Source organism: Bubalus kerabau, chromosome 3 (assembly GCF_029407905.1).
Source record: "Bubalus kerabau isolate K-KA32 ecotype Philippines breed swamp buffalo chromosome 3, PCC_UOA_SB_1v2, whole genome shotgun sequence".
Classification (NCBI taxonomy): Eukaryota; Metazoa; Chordata; class Mammalia; order Artiodactyla; family Bovidae; genus Bubalus; species Bubalus kerabau.
In genome coordinates this window covers 179790543-179804016 of record NC_073626.1, presented here as the reverse complement: position 1 = coordinate 179804016, position 13474 = coordinate 179790543, and the positions used below count along the sequence as shown (strand labels likewise).

At 52.1% G+C, this 13474-nt stretch overlaps 1 protein-coding gene across 5 annotated transcripts; it reads right to left on the bottom strand.

Moving 5' to 3' along the window:
- On the bottom strand, window positions 1–12302 carry CD164L2 (CD164 molecule like 2). Of its 5 annotated transcripts, none has more exons than XM_055574839.1 (6): window positions 12125–12302; window positions 3246–3413; window positions 3074–3145; window positions 2543–2587; window positions 886–1030; window positions 1–325 (listed from the first exon to the last, which is right to left on the bottom strand). In XM_055574839.1, the coding sequence occupies exons 1-6, from the start codon at window positions 12285–12287 to the stop codon at window positions 319–321; spliced, it is 600 nt and encodes a 199-aa protein (XP_055430814.1). In that variant the 5' UTR covers window positions 12288–12302; the 3' UTR covers window positions 1–318. The 5 variants fall into 5 exon arrangements, with proteins under 5 accessions (XP_055430814.1, XP_055430813.1, XP_055430817.1 ...); XM_055574838.1 differs by lacking the exon at window positions 1–325 and adding an exon at window positions 450–617; XM_055574842.1 differs by lacking the exons at window positions 1–325; window positions 12125–12302 and adding exons at window positions 459–617; window positions 3829–4034.
- Between the last annotated feature and the right edge of the window lie 1172 nt (window positions 12303–13474).

Sequence of the window (13474 nt, the reverse complement as noted above, 5' to 3'; positions counted from 1 at the left end):
GCTGGAAAGAGCTCCTTTATTGGGGGCAGTGTCCAAGCCGGGTCCATGGGAAGAGGCCAGGCCCAGACCGAGTACCAGGCGGGGGGCCACAGGGATGACGATGAGGCAGAAGGTGGTTGAAGGATGCTCTCATCTGCCCGAACCAGGCCCAGGACAGGAAGGGATGTCAGCTATGGGGCTCTGAGTCTGCTCAGTGTCCACAGGGGCCACAATTTGGTGACCAAAGTTTTTCCCACCCTGAGTGCCCTTAAGGAAGCCAAGAGCGGGCAGCCTCTTCATCCTCTTTCCCCTGATTGTGGAATCCGGGCCTGAAGGGGGTCAGATTCTGCAGAGGCCAGACAGAGAAGGCACTCAGGGTGGTGGCCCCACCTCAACTGGGCTAAGGACCCCCCCCTGCACCCCGCAGAGAGCAGGCAGCGGGCAGAAGAGCAAACACTTTAATGGAGGTTGCAGCGATCCACCCCACAGCACACTTGGGGGCCAGAGCACATGGGAGCCTCAGAGCAGCTCCCCTTCTCAGAGGAAAACCAAACCGCACACGTGGCCCGGGCTCCTGCCTGCAGCCACAGAGCTGCAGGTGGAAGGCGGCCTGGGCTGTCACCTACTGGTTCTCCTCCCTGCTGGCAGCATGAGGGGACAAAGACAGAGGGGCTCAGCTGGGCTCTCAGACGCCGGGCCCGGGCCGAGTCCCACATGGGCCAACACCCAGCCGAGAGAACCCCACAACTGGAGCAGGGAGACGCGGTGCGACCTACATGGAGGAGGCCGAGAGGGCCTCAGGGCCCCTGAGGCTGCCCCATGCAGGAGATGGCACACGGGCATTGAGGGCCACCTGAGGGGCCACGGGGAAGCGGGTGCAGGGGGCTCGGTGGGCCAGGTACTCACAGCGTCTGGTAGGTGCTGTCCTTGGCCTTGAGGAAGCGCAAGACGAAGAAGGCCACCGCCTGAAGACTCAGCACCATCACCACGCCTCCGATGAAGCTGGCCCCATCAAAGCCAGGGCTGTGGGCCTCAGGGACCGAGGGGCTCTCTGCAGGGTGGAGGCCACATCAGGCCACTGTAGGCCAGGGGCCAAGCCCCACCCCAAAACCTGGCACAGGTCATCTGGGAGGCCCCCCAGTACTCATTAGGGGAGCCTTGGACAGAGGGCTCAGAAGTTCCACCCAGATTCTACGGGTGGCTGCAAAGTGCCTGGAAGGACGGATAGCATCCGGCCCTGGCTCTGCTCCTGAGTTGCTCTGTGGCTTGATGCCTCTCACACCCTTTCTGGGCTTCCTGACTGCAGGTCCCAGATGGTGAGTGAGCTCCCTGCCTGCCTCCCTCTTCCACCGGGACCCCACAGGGTGACGATGGACCCAGAACTTGGGCGTCCACACCGCTTTCAGCTCACAGTCCCTCTCCGCCTTGGGTCTTGAGCTTCGAAGCCCAGGTGCAGATGCTGTGGTCTCCTTTCAGGACTCCCAAGTCCCGAGACCCTGGAGTCACCCAGGGTCCAGAGAGAGGGAAGGAGGAGAGGAAGACGTGGCGGCCCACACTCGACCAAGGGGATAAATGAAGACTCGATGACATGTGTCGGAGGGACTAACCAGGCTCTGAGTGCCAGGACTGACAGTCACCTCTCCGTTAGGGCAGAGCCAGACTTACATGGCATCCCCGACCCTTTCCCCCACCCCCGCCTCAGGGCCCACAGTTGCCAGGACGTCTAGGTGACTCCCAGCTGTGCCACGTTAGCCATCCACTCCCACCAGGGATTTGATTTCAGGCCCTGGGCCAGGTGCCCAGAGCAGGGCAGGACTGGTGGTAGAAGAGCATTCTAGGGCAGTGAGAGGGGCCCAGTTGGGTGCTGGATCCACTTCCCAGAGGGTGTAGCTTGCAGAAGGGGAATCTGAGAATGTGAAGGGTGGTCCCAGCAGCAGCTCAGGAAGCCCCAGAGAAGGGGACTAGGGAAAGAGGAGCAGAAGAAGGAAGAAATAAGCTGCACAAGACCCAGCTGGGGCTCAAGCTGGAGGAGGAGCCATCAATAATTCAGCCCCTGAGATCATGTTTCTGGCTTTAATTAACCAAGAGCCTCTTCAGCCATCCTTGCCAAGCCTGCTGACCTCCAGACCCTGAGGGGCAGTGGGAACCAAAGGGTGGGGTTCTTGCCTCTGTTCGGCTGGGACCCTGCTTTGTGACCCTCTCTGGGCCTGGAGGTTGCAGTAGGTAGTCACTGAGGACATCTCCTTGGCAACCTGACATACACCCTCAGCACCAAGCAGGTCCTGAGGGGGGCCATCCTGAGTTCTCAGAACCGGGGTCAGGGAGAAGAGATGGGAACCATCATTTCTTGATCACCTTCTATACATTGGAAACTGAACGAGGTGCTATACACCCTCTCATAAAATCCTCACTTTGTGAGATATTCTTCAACCCATTTTACAGATGTTGGAAACAGGCTCAGGGGGAGAAATCACAGGGTTGAGGTCACAGAGCACGTCATTGCCTGAGCCCAGCTGTTTTTCCCTGCACCTCTTGTCCTTCCATTGCCCCAGATAGTACCTACCTGTTGTGACTGTCTTCGGTTCATGAGTTGGGTGGTGGTGCACAGCTGAAGAGACAGGGAATCCATAATTAAACCAGACCCTGCCGCTTCCCATCAAGACCCTATCTCAGGCCCACCTGGCACACTCTTAAGCCTTAGTTTATACAGTTCCTTCCACCAGTGGAGCCCTCTCTCTTCATCTCTACGTTAATCATCATCTGTGACGCTGCCTCCTTCAGGAAGCCCTCCCCCCATTCCCTTCTGAGCTTCCAAAGTCCTCACTGTGGTTTAAAATAGAAGAGCTAGTTCCTCCATTTCCTCTGCAGGCTTGTCCTAGATCCTCTAGCTGCACCAATTTTCAGAGGAGGAAACGGGCCAGAGAGGGGAAGCGACATCTCAGTGAGCTAAAGGCAGAACTGACGCTGGACCCAGTGCTCGTGGGCACAGTCTTCTCTCTGGGAGAGGCCGATTCCCTACTGGAGGCAGGCTCTGGCTGAGGACACCTCGGCCCCCTCCCTGCAGCTTGACTTAGGCCAGAGGGAGCCCCCTTACCTGGACATGACTCTGAGCGGTTGTAGATGGAGCAACCTTCCTTGACCACCTCCGCTTGGGCCACGCAGTGTCCTGATGGGAGAAGGAGCAGGGAAGCGTTTTAGGGAGTGGGGCCAAGGCTCTGATGTTCAGAACTGGGGGCACTAACCTTGGGGAGGGCCTAACTCCATACCTTGCTCCTCCGGCCGACACTGCTCCCACACACAGCCGGAGAGGTTGTGTGATCGGTTCCCCTCCACACAATGTTCACAGGGCTTCAGCTGTTTGCAGGCGACTCGGACAGCTGGCCAGATGTTCACGCGGAGCAGGGCTCCCCGCCCAAAGCCTCGAGCACCTTTACCTGGGCGTGAGGTGGGTGCAACACTTGGAACCCAAGCTACCATTCCCCTTCCCCACTACTACAGATCTCACCCCCCTGCACACATACACTCACCTGGATCCCCTAAGCCCCACCGCACGCCTGGAGTTTCCACAAACACATGGGCACACATGCCTAGAAGCTCCCTGACATTCATCAGAGCACCCTCCTTTGCATATATCAGGAGCCACCCCCATCCCATTCACCTGGGGCCTCTTCACTTCTCTACACCTGAAGTTGCCTCACACCCGGAGCCTTATATACGGCTCCACAGACAGTCGGAGCCTCCTTCTACCCACCCCAGGAGCCCCGCACACAAGTGAGAAGTCCCTTCCCGCGCCCCCTCCCCAAGCCCAGACTGCTCCTGGCAAGCAGTTGGGTGAAGGGCACGCGTTACCAGCCACAGCAAGCTGGGCACACAGGAGGAGGCAGCAGCAGCCGCCACAGAGCGCAGCCCGTAAGGCGCGGGGTCCCGGCGCGGCCATGGGCTCGGAGGCGGAGCCTGGGAGGGGGATCGGGGTCGGCGGAGAGCGGGTGTGGCGTGGCCCCTCTGGACTCGGCTCCGCCGAGGTTTAGTAACGAGACCAGGGCAACCTGCGCTAGGGCAGGTGGGCGTGGCCCCGACAGGGCGGGGCTAGTGACGCGAGTGAGAGGGCGTGGCTTTGTGTCTGGGGCGGGGCCCGATGGGGCGAGGTTTGTGGGCGCGGTCTGCTGGGGCGGTATTTGGGGGTCTGGGGCGGGGCTCTGGCAAAAAAGACCGAGTCCAGAACTATTCCGAGTACCGGGCCAGGTCCCTGGATGTCCCCTTCCCTCGCTGGATCATGAACACTCTGCTGCGTTATTATCCCTACTTCACAGGTGAGGAAACTGAGGCTCAGAAAAGGTGTGTGACTAGTCGGAGGTCAAAATTCTCCAAGCCAGGCTTGAACAGTACGTGAACTGTGAACTTCCAGATGTTCAAGCTGGATTTAGAAAAGGCAGAGGAACCAGAGATCAAATTGCCAGCATCAGTTGGATCATCGAAAAAGCAAGAGAGTTCCAGAAAGGCATCTACTTCTGCTTTATTGACTATGCCAAAGCCTTTGTGTGGATCACAACAAACTGTGGAAAATTTTTCAAGAGATGGGGATACCAGACCACCTGACCTGTCTCCCGAGAAATCTGTATGCAGATCAAGAAGCAACAGTTAGAAATGGACATGGAACAATAGACTGGTTCCAAATTGGGAAGGAGTATGTCAAGGCTGTATATTGTCACCATGCTTATTTAACTTATATGCAGAGCACATCATGAGAAATGCTGGGCTGGATGAAGCACAAGCTGGAATCAATATTGATGGGAGAAATATCAATAACCTCAGATACGCAGATGACACCACCCTTATAGCAGAAAGTGAAGAACTAAAAAGGTCTTGATGAAAGTGAAAGAGGAGAGTGAAAAAGTTGGCTTAAAGCTCAACACTCAGAAAACTAAGATCATGGCATCCAGTCCCATCACTTCATGGCAAATAGATGGAGAAACAGTGGAAACAGTGGCAAACTATTTTTCTGGGCTCCAAAATCACTGCAGATGGTGACTGCAGCCATGAAATTAAAAGACACTTGCTCCTTGGAAGAAAAGTTATGACCAACCTAGACAGCATATTAAAAAGCAGAGACATTACTTTACCGACAAAGGTCCGTCTAGTCAAAGCTATGGTTTTCCCAGTAGTCATGAGAGTTGGACTATAAAGAAAGCTGAGCACTGAAGAATTGATGCTTTTGAACTGTGGTGTTGGAGAGGACTCTTGAGAGTCCCTTGGACTGCAAGGAGATCCAACCAGTCCATCCTAAAGGAAATCAATCCTAAATAGTCATTGGAAGGACTGTTGCTGAAGCTCAAACTCCAACACTTTGGCCACCTGATGGGAAGAACTGACTCCTTGGAAAAGACCTTGATGCTGGGAAAGATTGAAGGCGGGAGGAGAAGGGGCTGACAGAGCATTGGATGGTTGGATGGCATCTCCGACTCTATGGACATGAGTTTGAGTAAGCTCCAGGGGTTGGTGATGGACAGGAAGCCTGGTGTGCTGCAGTCCATGGGGTCACAAAGAGTCAGACACAACTGAGCAACTGAACTGAACTGAGTCAGAGGTCACAGAGTTAGTGGCAAAATCTAGATTTGAAGAGAGGTAAATTTCCTGATTTCTGAGGTTCTGTAGAGTTCATCCTTCAACCAGGAGGGAAGAACAGGCCCCCAGACTCTGGCAGCCTGTATTGCTTCACCTGTTGCATCCTCTTCTCTTCTGTCCGTCAATACACTGCATCTATCTCTGACCCACCACACACTTTGGCCAAGCCAGCCATCTCACTGGTACTGGGATAAGTGGTCTTTCTGCAACCTTCCCCTCTGCCTCTTCTGGCTTTTCTCCATCTGCAGCCACTTCTCAGGTCCCTTAGAAGACAGCTCCTCTTCCACTCTGCCCCATCCTCCATTCTTCCCTTTCCCCTCCCCACCTCTCCCCACTCCTCCCCTCTCCCTCCCTCTCCCTTCTCTACTTCTCCTTTTCTTCTTTCTCCCTCTTCATCACTGCTGGCCCAGTTCAGTCCTGAGCCCTATTCCTCTCCTCTTCTGGGTCATCTCAGTCAACAAGTACCATATCTCTATCTGCAGCCCAATGCTCGCTCCCCAGCTGCCACACCTGTAATAATATATCGTTAGGTGGTTCAGTGGTAAAGAATCTGCCTGCAATGCAGGAGATCCAGGTTCGATCCCTGGGTCAGAAAGATCCCCTGGAGAATGAAATGGCAACCCACTCCAGTATTCCTGCCAGGATAAATCCCATGGACAGAGGAGCCTGGCAGGCTACAGTCTGGGGGGTCGCAAAGAGTCAGACATGACTTAGGGACTGAACAGCAACAAAGCAACTATTAACGACTTACTACTAGCAGAATTTACATTCTACTAAGCGGAAAAGACTCTGATGCTGGGAGGGATTGGGGGCAGGAGGAGAAGGGGACGACAGAGGATGAGATGGCTGGATGGCATCACTGACTCGATGGACGTGAGTCTGAGTGAACTCTGCGAGTTGGTGATGGACAGGAAGGCCTGGCGTGCTGCGATTCATGGGGTAGCAAAGAGTCGGACACGACTGAGCGACTGAACTGAACTGAACTGAACTGAAGCGGCTTAACTTATCAGGTCTTTTCTGATGTCCACAACTACCCTCTAAACATGGGTTTTGTAATCTCCCATTTGCAGGCCTCTGGTAAAATCACTTTCCCAGGGGCACACAGTTATAATGGAGGGGGTCAGGATGTGGACCAGGGTCTAGTGAGGCCAGAGGCTACTCTGCCCTCCACTGTGCCTCCTGAGGGTTCATCTGCTTCTAGGGCATCTCCACTTGAATTTGTGCCTCAGGCCCTGGAAATTGCCCAGTCCCTCTTTTCCCCTCAGGGAGGCTCCTTCCATCTTACCAGGCAGCTGATCGGAAACCCTGGTCTCATCCTCACCCTCTCCCTCTGTCTTGCCCCCAGACTAAAGTCCTGCAAATCCTGCTCCTGGATCCTGCTCCCTCAGCTTTCCTTTGCTGATCTCACACTTTCTCAGTCTCCAGGCCTCTCCCCAGCTCACCCCTCACAGTGCAGAGCTGTCCTGAAAACATGGATTTGACCATGAAACAAATTTCAACTCAACTTGGCTTTCACAGCCCTTTGACTCCTAGCTCTAGAAGCCTCAGAAGTCTTGTGCTCACCCCAACATCTTACCCTCTGAGAAAATAGAATAGCCTTCCCCCTAGCATGCATCGTTTGTACCTCCTTGCCTTCATCTGGTAGTGGTTCTCTCTCTTGGAGGGTCCTCCTCCTCTCCTGATTACATGTGTCTGGCAAAACTAATCCTTCATGACAACACTAAATGGCCACCACCGGCAGGAAGCCCTCGGTGACTGTCACGGAGCAAGGCTGAACTGCCGTGGCACTAGTCCCAGCTGGAAGATCAGAACCCATCTGCCCTCCTGCACCCAAGGCCTCACCATCTCTTGCCTTGGTGACTGCAGTGGCCTCCTGGTAGGGCTTCTGCTTCTGTCATAGTCTGTTCTCCACTCAGCAGCCAGAGCAATCCTTTGAAAATGTGAATCAAATCATATTCCATGTTTAAGCTCACCGATGGCTTCCATCTAACCACTTTTCAAGACTTACATGATCTTTCCCCGGTATGCCTCTCTGAGCTCAACTCCTACCTCTCCCCTTGGCTCCTTTGGTCCAGACACACTAGCTTCTTCTCTGTCCCTCAAACAATCAACTCTTTCCTCATAAGACTTTCAGTTCAGTTCAGTCACTCAGTCATGTCTGATGCTTTGTGACCCAATGGACTGAAGCAAGCCAGGCTTCCCTGTCCATCACCAACTCCAGAGCTTGCTCAAACTCATGTCCATCAAGTCAGTGATGCCATCCAACCATCTCATCCTCTGTCGTCCCCTTTTCCTCCCACCTTCAATCTTTCCCAGCATCAAGGTCTTTTCTAAGGTGTCAGTTCTTTGCATCAGGTGGCCAAAGTATTGGAGTTTCAGCTTCAGCATCAGTCCTTCCAATGAACATCTAGGACTGATCTCCTTTAGGATGGACTGGTTGGATCTCCTTGCAGTCCAAGGACTCTCACGCATCTTCTCCAACACCACAGTTCAAAAGCATCAATTCTTCTCCGCTCATCTTTCTTTATAGTCCAACTCTCACATCCATACACGACTACTGGAAAAACCATAGACTTGACTAGATGAACCTTTGTTTACCAAGTAATGTCTCTGCTTTTTAATATGATGTCTAGGTTGGTCATAACTTTTCTTCCAAGGAGCAAGTGTCTTCTAATTTCATGGCTGCAGTCACCATCTGCAGTGATTTTGGAGTCCAGGAAAATAAAGTCTGTTTCTATTTCCATTGTTTCCCCATCTATTTGCCATGAGTGATGGGATTGGATGCCATGATTTTAGTTTTTTGAATGTTGAGTTTCAAGCCAAGTTTTTCACTCTCTTTCACTTTCATCAAGAGGCCCTTTAGTTCTTCTTGACTTTCTGCCATAAGGGTGGTATCATCTGCGTATCTGAGGTTATTGATATTTCTCCCAGCAATGTTGATTCCAGCTTGTGCTTCATCCAACCTGGTATTTCGCATGATGTACTCTGTATATAAGTTAAATGAGCAGGGTGATAATATACAGCCTTGACGTACTTCTTTCCCAATTTGGAACCAATCTGTTGTTCCATGTCCAGTTCTAACGATTGCTTCTTGATCTGCATACAGATTTCTCAGGAGGCAGGTAAGGTGGTCTGGTATCCTCATCTCTTGAAGAATTTTCCACAGTTTGTTGTGATCTACACAGTCAAAGGCTTTGGCGTAATCAATAAAGCAGAAGTAGATGTGTTTCTGGAATTCTCTTGCTTTTTTTGATGATCCAACAGATGGCAATTTGATCTCTGGTTCATCTGCCTTTTCTAAATCCAGCTTGAACATCTGGAAGTTCACGGTTCATGTACTGTTGAAGCCTGGCTTGGAGAACTTTGAGCATTACTTTGTTAGCGTGTGAGATGAGTGCAATTGTCCAGTAGTTTGAACATTCTTTGGCATTGCTCTTCTTTGGGATTGGAATGAAAATTGACCTTCTCCAGTCCTGTGGCCACTGCTGAGTTTTCCAAATTTGCTGGCACATTAAGGGCAGCACTTTCACAGCAGCATCTCTTAAGATTTGAAAGACTTTGCACCTGCTCTACTCTCTTTGGAACTCTTCTATTCTCTTTTCAACTGACTTGCCCCTGATCTCCCTACTAGAAACAGGTCTCCTGGTTATTCTACATCACGATGTCTCCTTTTCCCTTCAGAACATGTATCAGCTATGTACTTAATTACTCAGTTGTTTCCTAGTCTATAAATAAGTTCCAGGAAGGCAGAAACCATGTTTGCCTTCATCTACAGTTAACTCCCTGCACCCATAAAAGCTAAGCAGGTGCTTATTAAATGACCACACTGTACCGTGTTGTGACTGTGCACATGTTTGCCTGTCTCACTGGTCTGTGAGACCCTCAAGGGTTCCCTACTTAATATCATATTAAGTGTTTATTTGTAGATTGTCCATTTCCCCATCAGAATGGAAACACCATGAAGAGGAGATATCTGTTCATTGCTATATTCTCGATGCCTAGAACTATGCCTGGCAAATAGTAAATAAACTCGATAAATATTTACTGAATGTTGAAAATGCAGGGATATGGCCACATCGTCTCTGTCTGTAGCACCCTCTCAAACCCAAGCCCAGGGGAACTGTCAGGGAACTGTCAGTGAATATTGGCTGAATGAATGGGTCTGTGCTAAGAATGTGTACACTGATGATGGCCAGATTCTTGGAGCTTGGACAGGGGGCTTCTGTCTGTGTCTCTCTCACACACTTCCCTCCAGAGTCTAGGCCCACAGGGTTGGTGGAGGGAAAGAAAGAAAGAAGTGTAACGTGGAGGTGAGTGCTCACAGCCATCTGGTGGTCACCTGGGGAACTACAAGTATTGTCCACCTTAGTCAAACTTCACCCCCAGCCCCTTCTGGGGAGAGAGCTAGGCTAGAATGAAGGCACACTGGATTTGGTTCCAAATAGAATGGCTTCAGATCCCAGCTCTGCCATTGACAGTGTGATTTGGGCAAGTCGTCTGGCTTCTCTGGGCTTCACCTATGAGATAGGGGTGTAGGATTATTGTACGTACTGGGCTCTGGTCTGGCACTTGGTAGGTGGGAAGGGCTGGAGGGGGAAGTCAGTGACGAGCAGAATCAAGGAGACAGGGAAGTGGGCCTGAGGATGAGAGAAGAGAAAGGGTTGCCTTTTCCTCTAGATAGCAGATCTTTGGGGAACAGACCTGGTTGGCAGTGATGCCCTCAATTGTCCTGTTGACATGGGGCAGTTTTGGAGCACGAGAGAGTGTACTCACATGAAAATCCATAGCCTCAGACTTCCCTGGCAGCCCAGTGGTTAAGACTCTGTGTTTCCACTACAGGGGACGCAGGTTCAGTCCCTGGTCGGGGAACTGAGATCCTATGTGCTGCATGGCACAGCCAAAAAAACCCCAAAACAAGCAAAAAAGAAACTCCGCAGCCTCACTTGAGTCTCTTAGGTCTCCAGGGTTCCTCATGGTTAGAAATATCACTCCACTCTTTTTCTCTTTGGCTCGCTGAGGATCACCTCCATCATGAACCAACACCATGATTCTCTGGATCAGGAAATTCTAATCAACCAGCTACTTCAGGGGAAAGGTGGTCATTGATGTTCTTCACCCTGGAAGGGCAACCGTATCCAAGACAGAAATTTGGGGAAAACTAGCCAAAGTATGGAGAAGGCAATGGCACCCCACTCCAGTACTCTTGCCTGGAAAATCCCATGGACGGAGGAGCCTGGTGGGCTGCAGTCCATGGGGTCGATAAGAGTCAGACACGACTGAGCGACTTCACTTTCACTTTTCACTTTCATGCATTGGAGAAGGAAATGGCAACCCACTCCAGTGTTCTTGCCTGGAGAATCCCAGGGACGGCAGAGCCTGGTGGGCTGCCGTCTATGGGGTCGCACAGAGTCGGACACGACTGAAGAGACTTAGCAGCAGCAGCAGCAGCAGCCAAAGTATACAAGACCACACCAGATGTCATCTTTATATTTGGAGTCAGAACCCATTTTGGTGGTAACAATTGGCTTGGATGTGATTTATGATTCCTTGGGTTATGCAAAGAAAAATAAACCAACACCACCTTGCAAGACATGGGCTGCCCGAGAAGAAAAAGAACTGAAGGACAGAATGAAGGAGCTTGGGGGATCACAAAGACCAATGTAGGTTCTGGCAGGAGGAAGGATTAAAGATCCTGCAGTGACTTTATTTGTGGTGATTGTACAGATGTTTCATGAGAGGATTAATAAACTATGCAAAATAAAAAAAGATCAATGCCACTCAGAAGAGAAGATGGTCTCTCATACATCTCCCCTCTCTATTTGTGTGTGTGTGTGTGTGTGTGTGTGTGTGAGCCACATGGCTTGCAGGATCTTAGTTCCCTGACCAGGAATCGAACTTATGCCCCCTGCAGTGGAAATGTGGAGTCCTAACCACTGGACCACAAAGGGATTCCCTCTCATACACCCTCTCATGCCAACCTCCCAGCAGCCTCTCTGAGACCAACTGGACAGTTGTTGGGACCTGGCTCTGACAGGGGAGAAAGTGAACATCTGGGTTCCTGGGGCCAGATGTCCTTATATTCTCTTTGATGCCCCGCTTTCCTCAATACTGTGCATATTACTACTCCCTCCATGTTTTCCTTCCCTTTCTTGGATGTTGCTTTTTGTCCAGTCATCCAGTCAGCAAGTATTTATTGAACACTTCCTGCATGCCAGGCTTTGTTCTCCAGCACAGACCAGAACAAAGTCTGTACCCTTGTGGAGCTTATATCCTGGTGGGGCTGACATGTCTTTTCTCTTAAAACAATAAATTTATAATTTCAGGAGTGCTAAGTGCTCTAAAAAATGATAAATCAAGGAAAGCACAGAGAGAGTGATGGGAGCGGGAGTGGTCGTCTAGGGTAGAGGTTGGGAAAGCCTGCTCTGGAAGATACTAACTTGGTCACAGAGGCTCTCGAATGGAGTAAAGGGGTTCTGGGCAGAGGGAAGAGCCAGGCAAAGCCCAGGAGCAGGAAGCTTCTTACCCACAGTCTGTACTCTCACTGGTGGGTTTCCCTGAAGCTCCTCCTCTCTGCTCCCTCGCCACACACCCAAGCCTCCCGGGTGTCCTCCTCCTGCAGCCAGCACAGCCAGTGCTGACAATGTGCCAGGCCCCTCCCAACAATCCCATGCAGAAGATACTAACATGGTCTTTTTCTTAACTTTTATTTATTTGGCTGTGCTGGGTCTTGTTAGTTGCGGCATGCAAACTCTTTAGTTGCAGCACGTGGGATCTAGTTCACCTGACCAGGGATCAAACCCCAACCCTCTGCATTGGCTATGCAGCATCTTAGCCACTGGACCGATTGGGAAGTCCCTGTCTCTACAGAAAACAGGCCCAAAGAGCCTAAGATATTCACCCAATCTAACTGCTGACCACACCACCTGCTAACCACCCCAAACTCACCATGTCCAACCTGAAGTACAGTATCTTCCCCAGCCCTGACCTCCCCATGTACCCTGCCACTGGCCTGCCCCCTCCTTCTTCCTGTGACACTTCAGTGGTTCTGTGCTGGGAGGATAAGTGGTGGGGCCTGGGATCTGGGCCCTCACCTAGTCCCTGCCCCCAAGCTCCATCCCACAGGCCTGGTTGATTCCAATGAGGATCAGAGCTGAAGTTGGAGGGTGGAGGAGGCAGCTATTTTCCCTTCCCCAGAACTGGCCATATCTGTGGCATCTGGAGAAGTCAGCTGGGAGAGGTTCCCTGGGAACAGGAAGAGGTGGGGAAGGGGGAGTTCCTTCTCTGTGCCCTGCCCTGCCAGGGTGCCTAAGATGGGAGGCCGAGAGGGGCCCGCCCTGGGGACTGAGCTGATGGCTTTCTGCTTCCAAGTTCTTCCCGGCTCCCCGACTCCTGCTGCTTCGGGGAAGTGACCCCCACCCCCACCACCACCCCGCTGGCTTTCCAGATCCTTGAATAAATAATTCAAGTTTTGAAATCTTGCCAGGCCCACCCCTCCCTGTGCGGTGAGGGCGCTATTGGGCTGACATGATTGACGTCGCCCGGTTCCTTCTGCCAGCCCCAGCATCACGAGGGCTGGCCCGGTCACTGTCAGTCCAGACCCTTGACCCTGTCCCACTCACCTGGGGGCCCACAGTCACCTGGTATCTTCATTCCAGGACTCTATGACCCTCATCACAGCCTGGTCACTTCAGCACTTGTGACAGGGTCACGGTGACCTGAAGAACTATCACCCAGCCCCTCCACGTTCCCTTTCCTTCGCCACCACCTCATCCCTGAACCCCATCATGGCCCAGTCACCCTGACACTGCTATGGTTGCCCTAGGGGCTTCCTTCTCTACCTCAGCGTCGTACTGCCACCATGCCCCCAAGATCC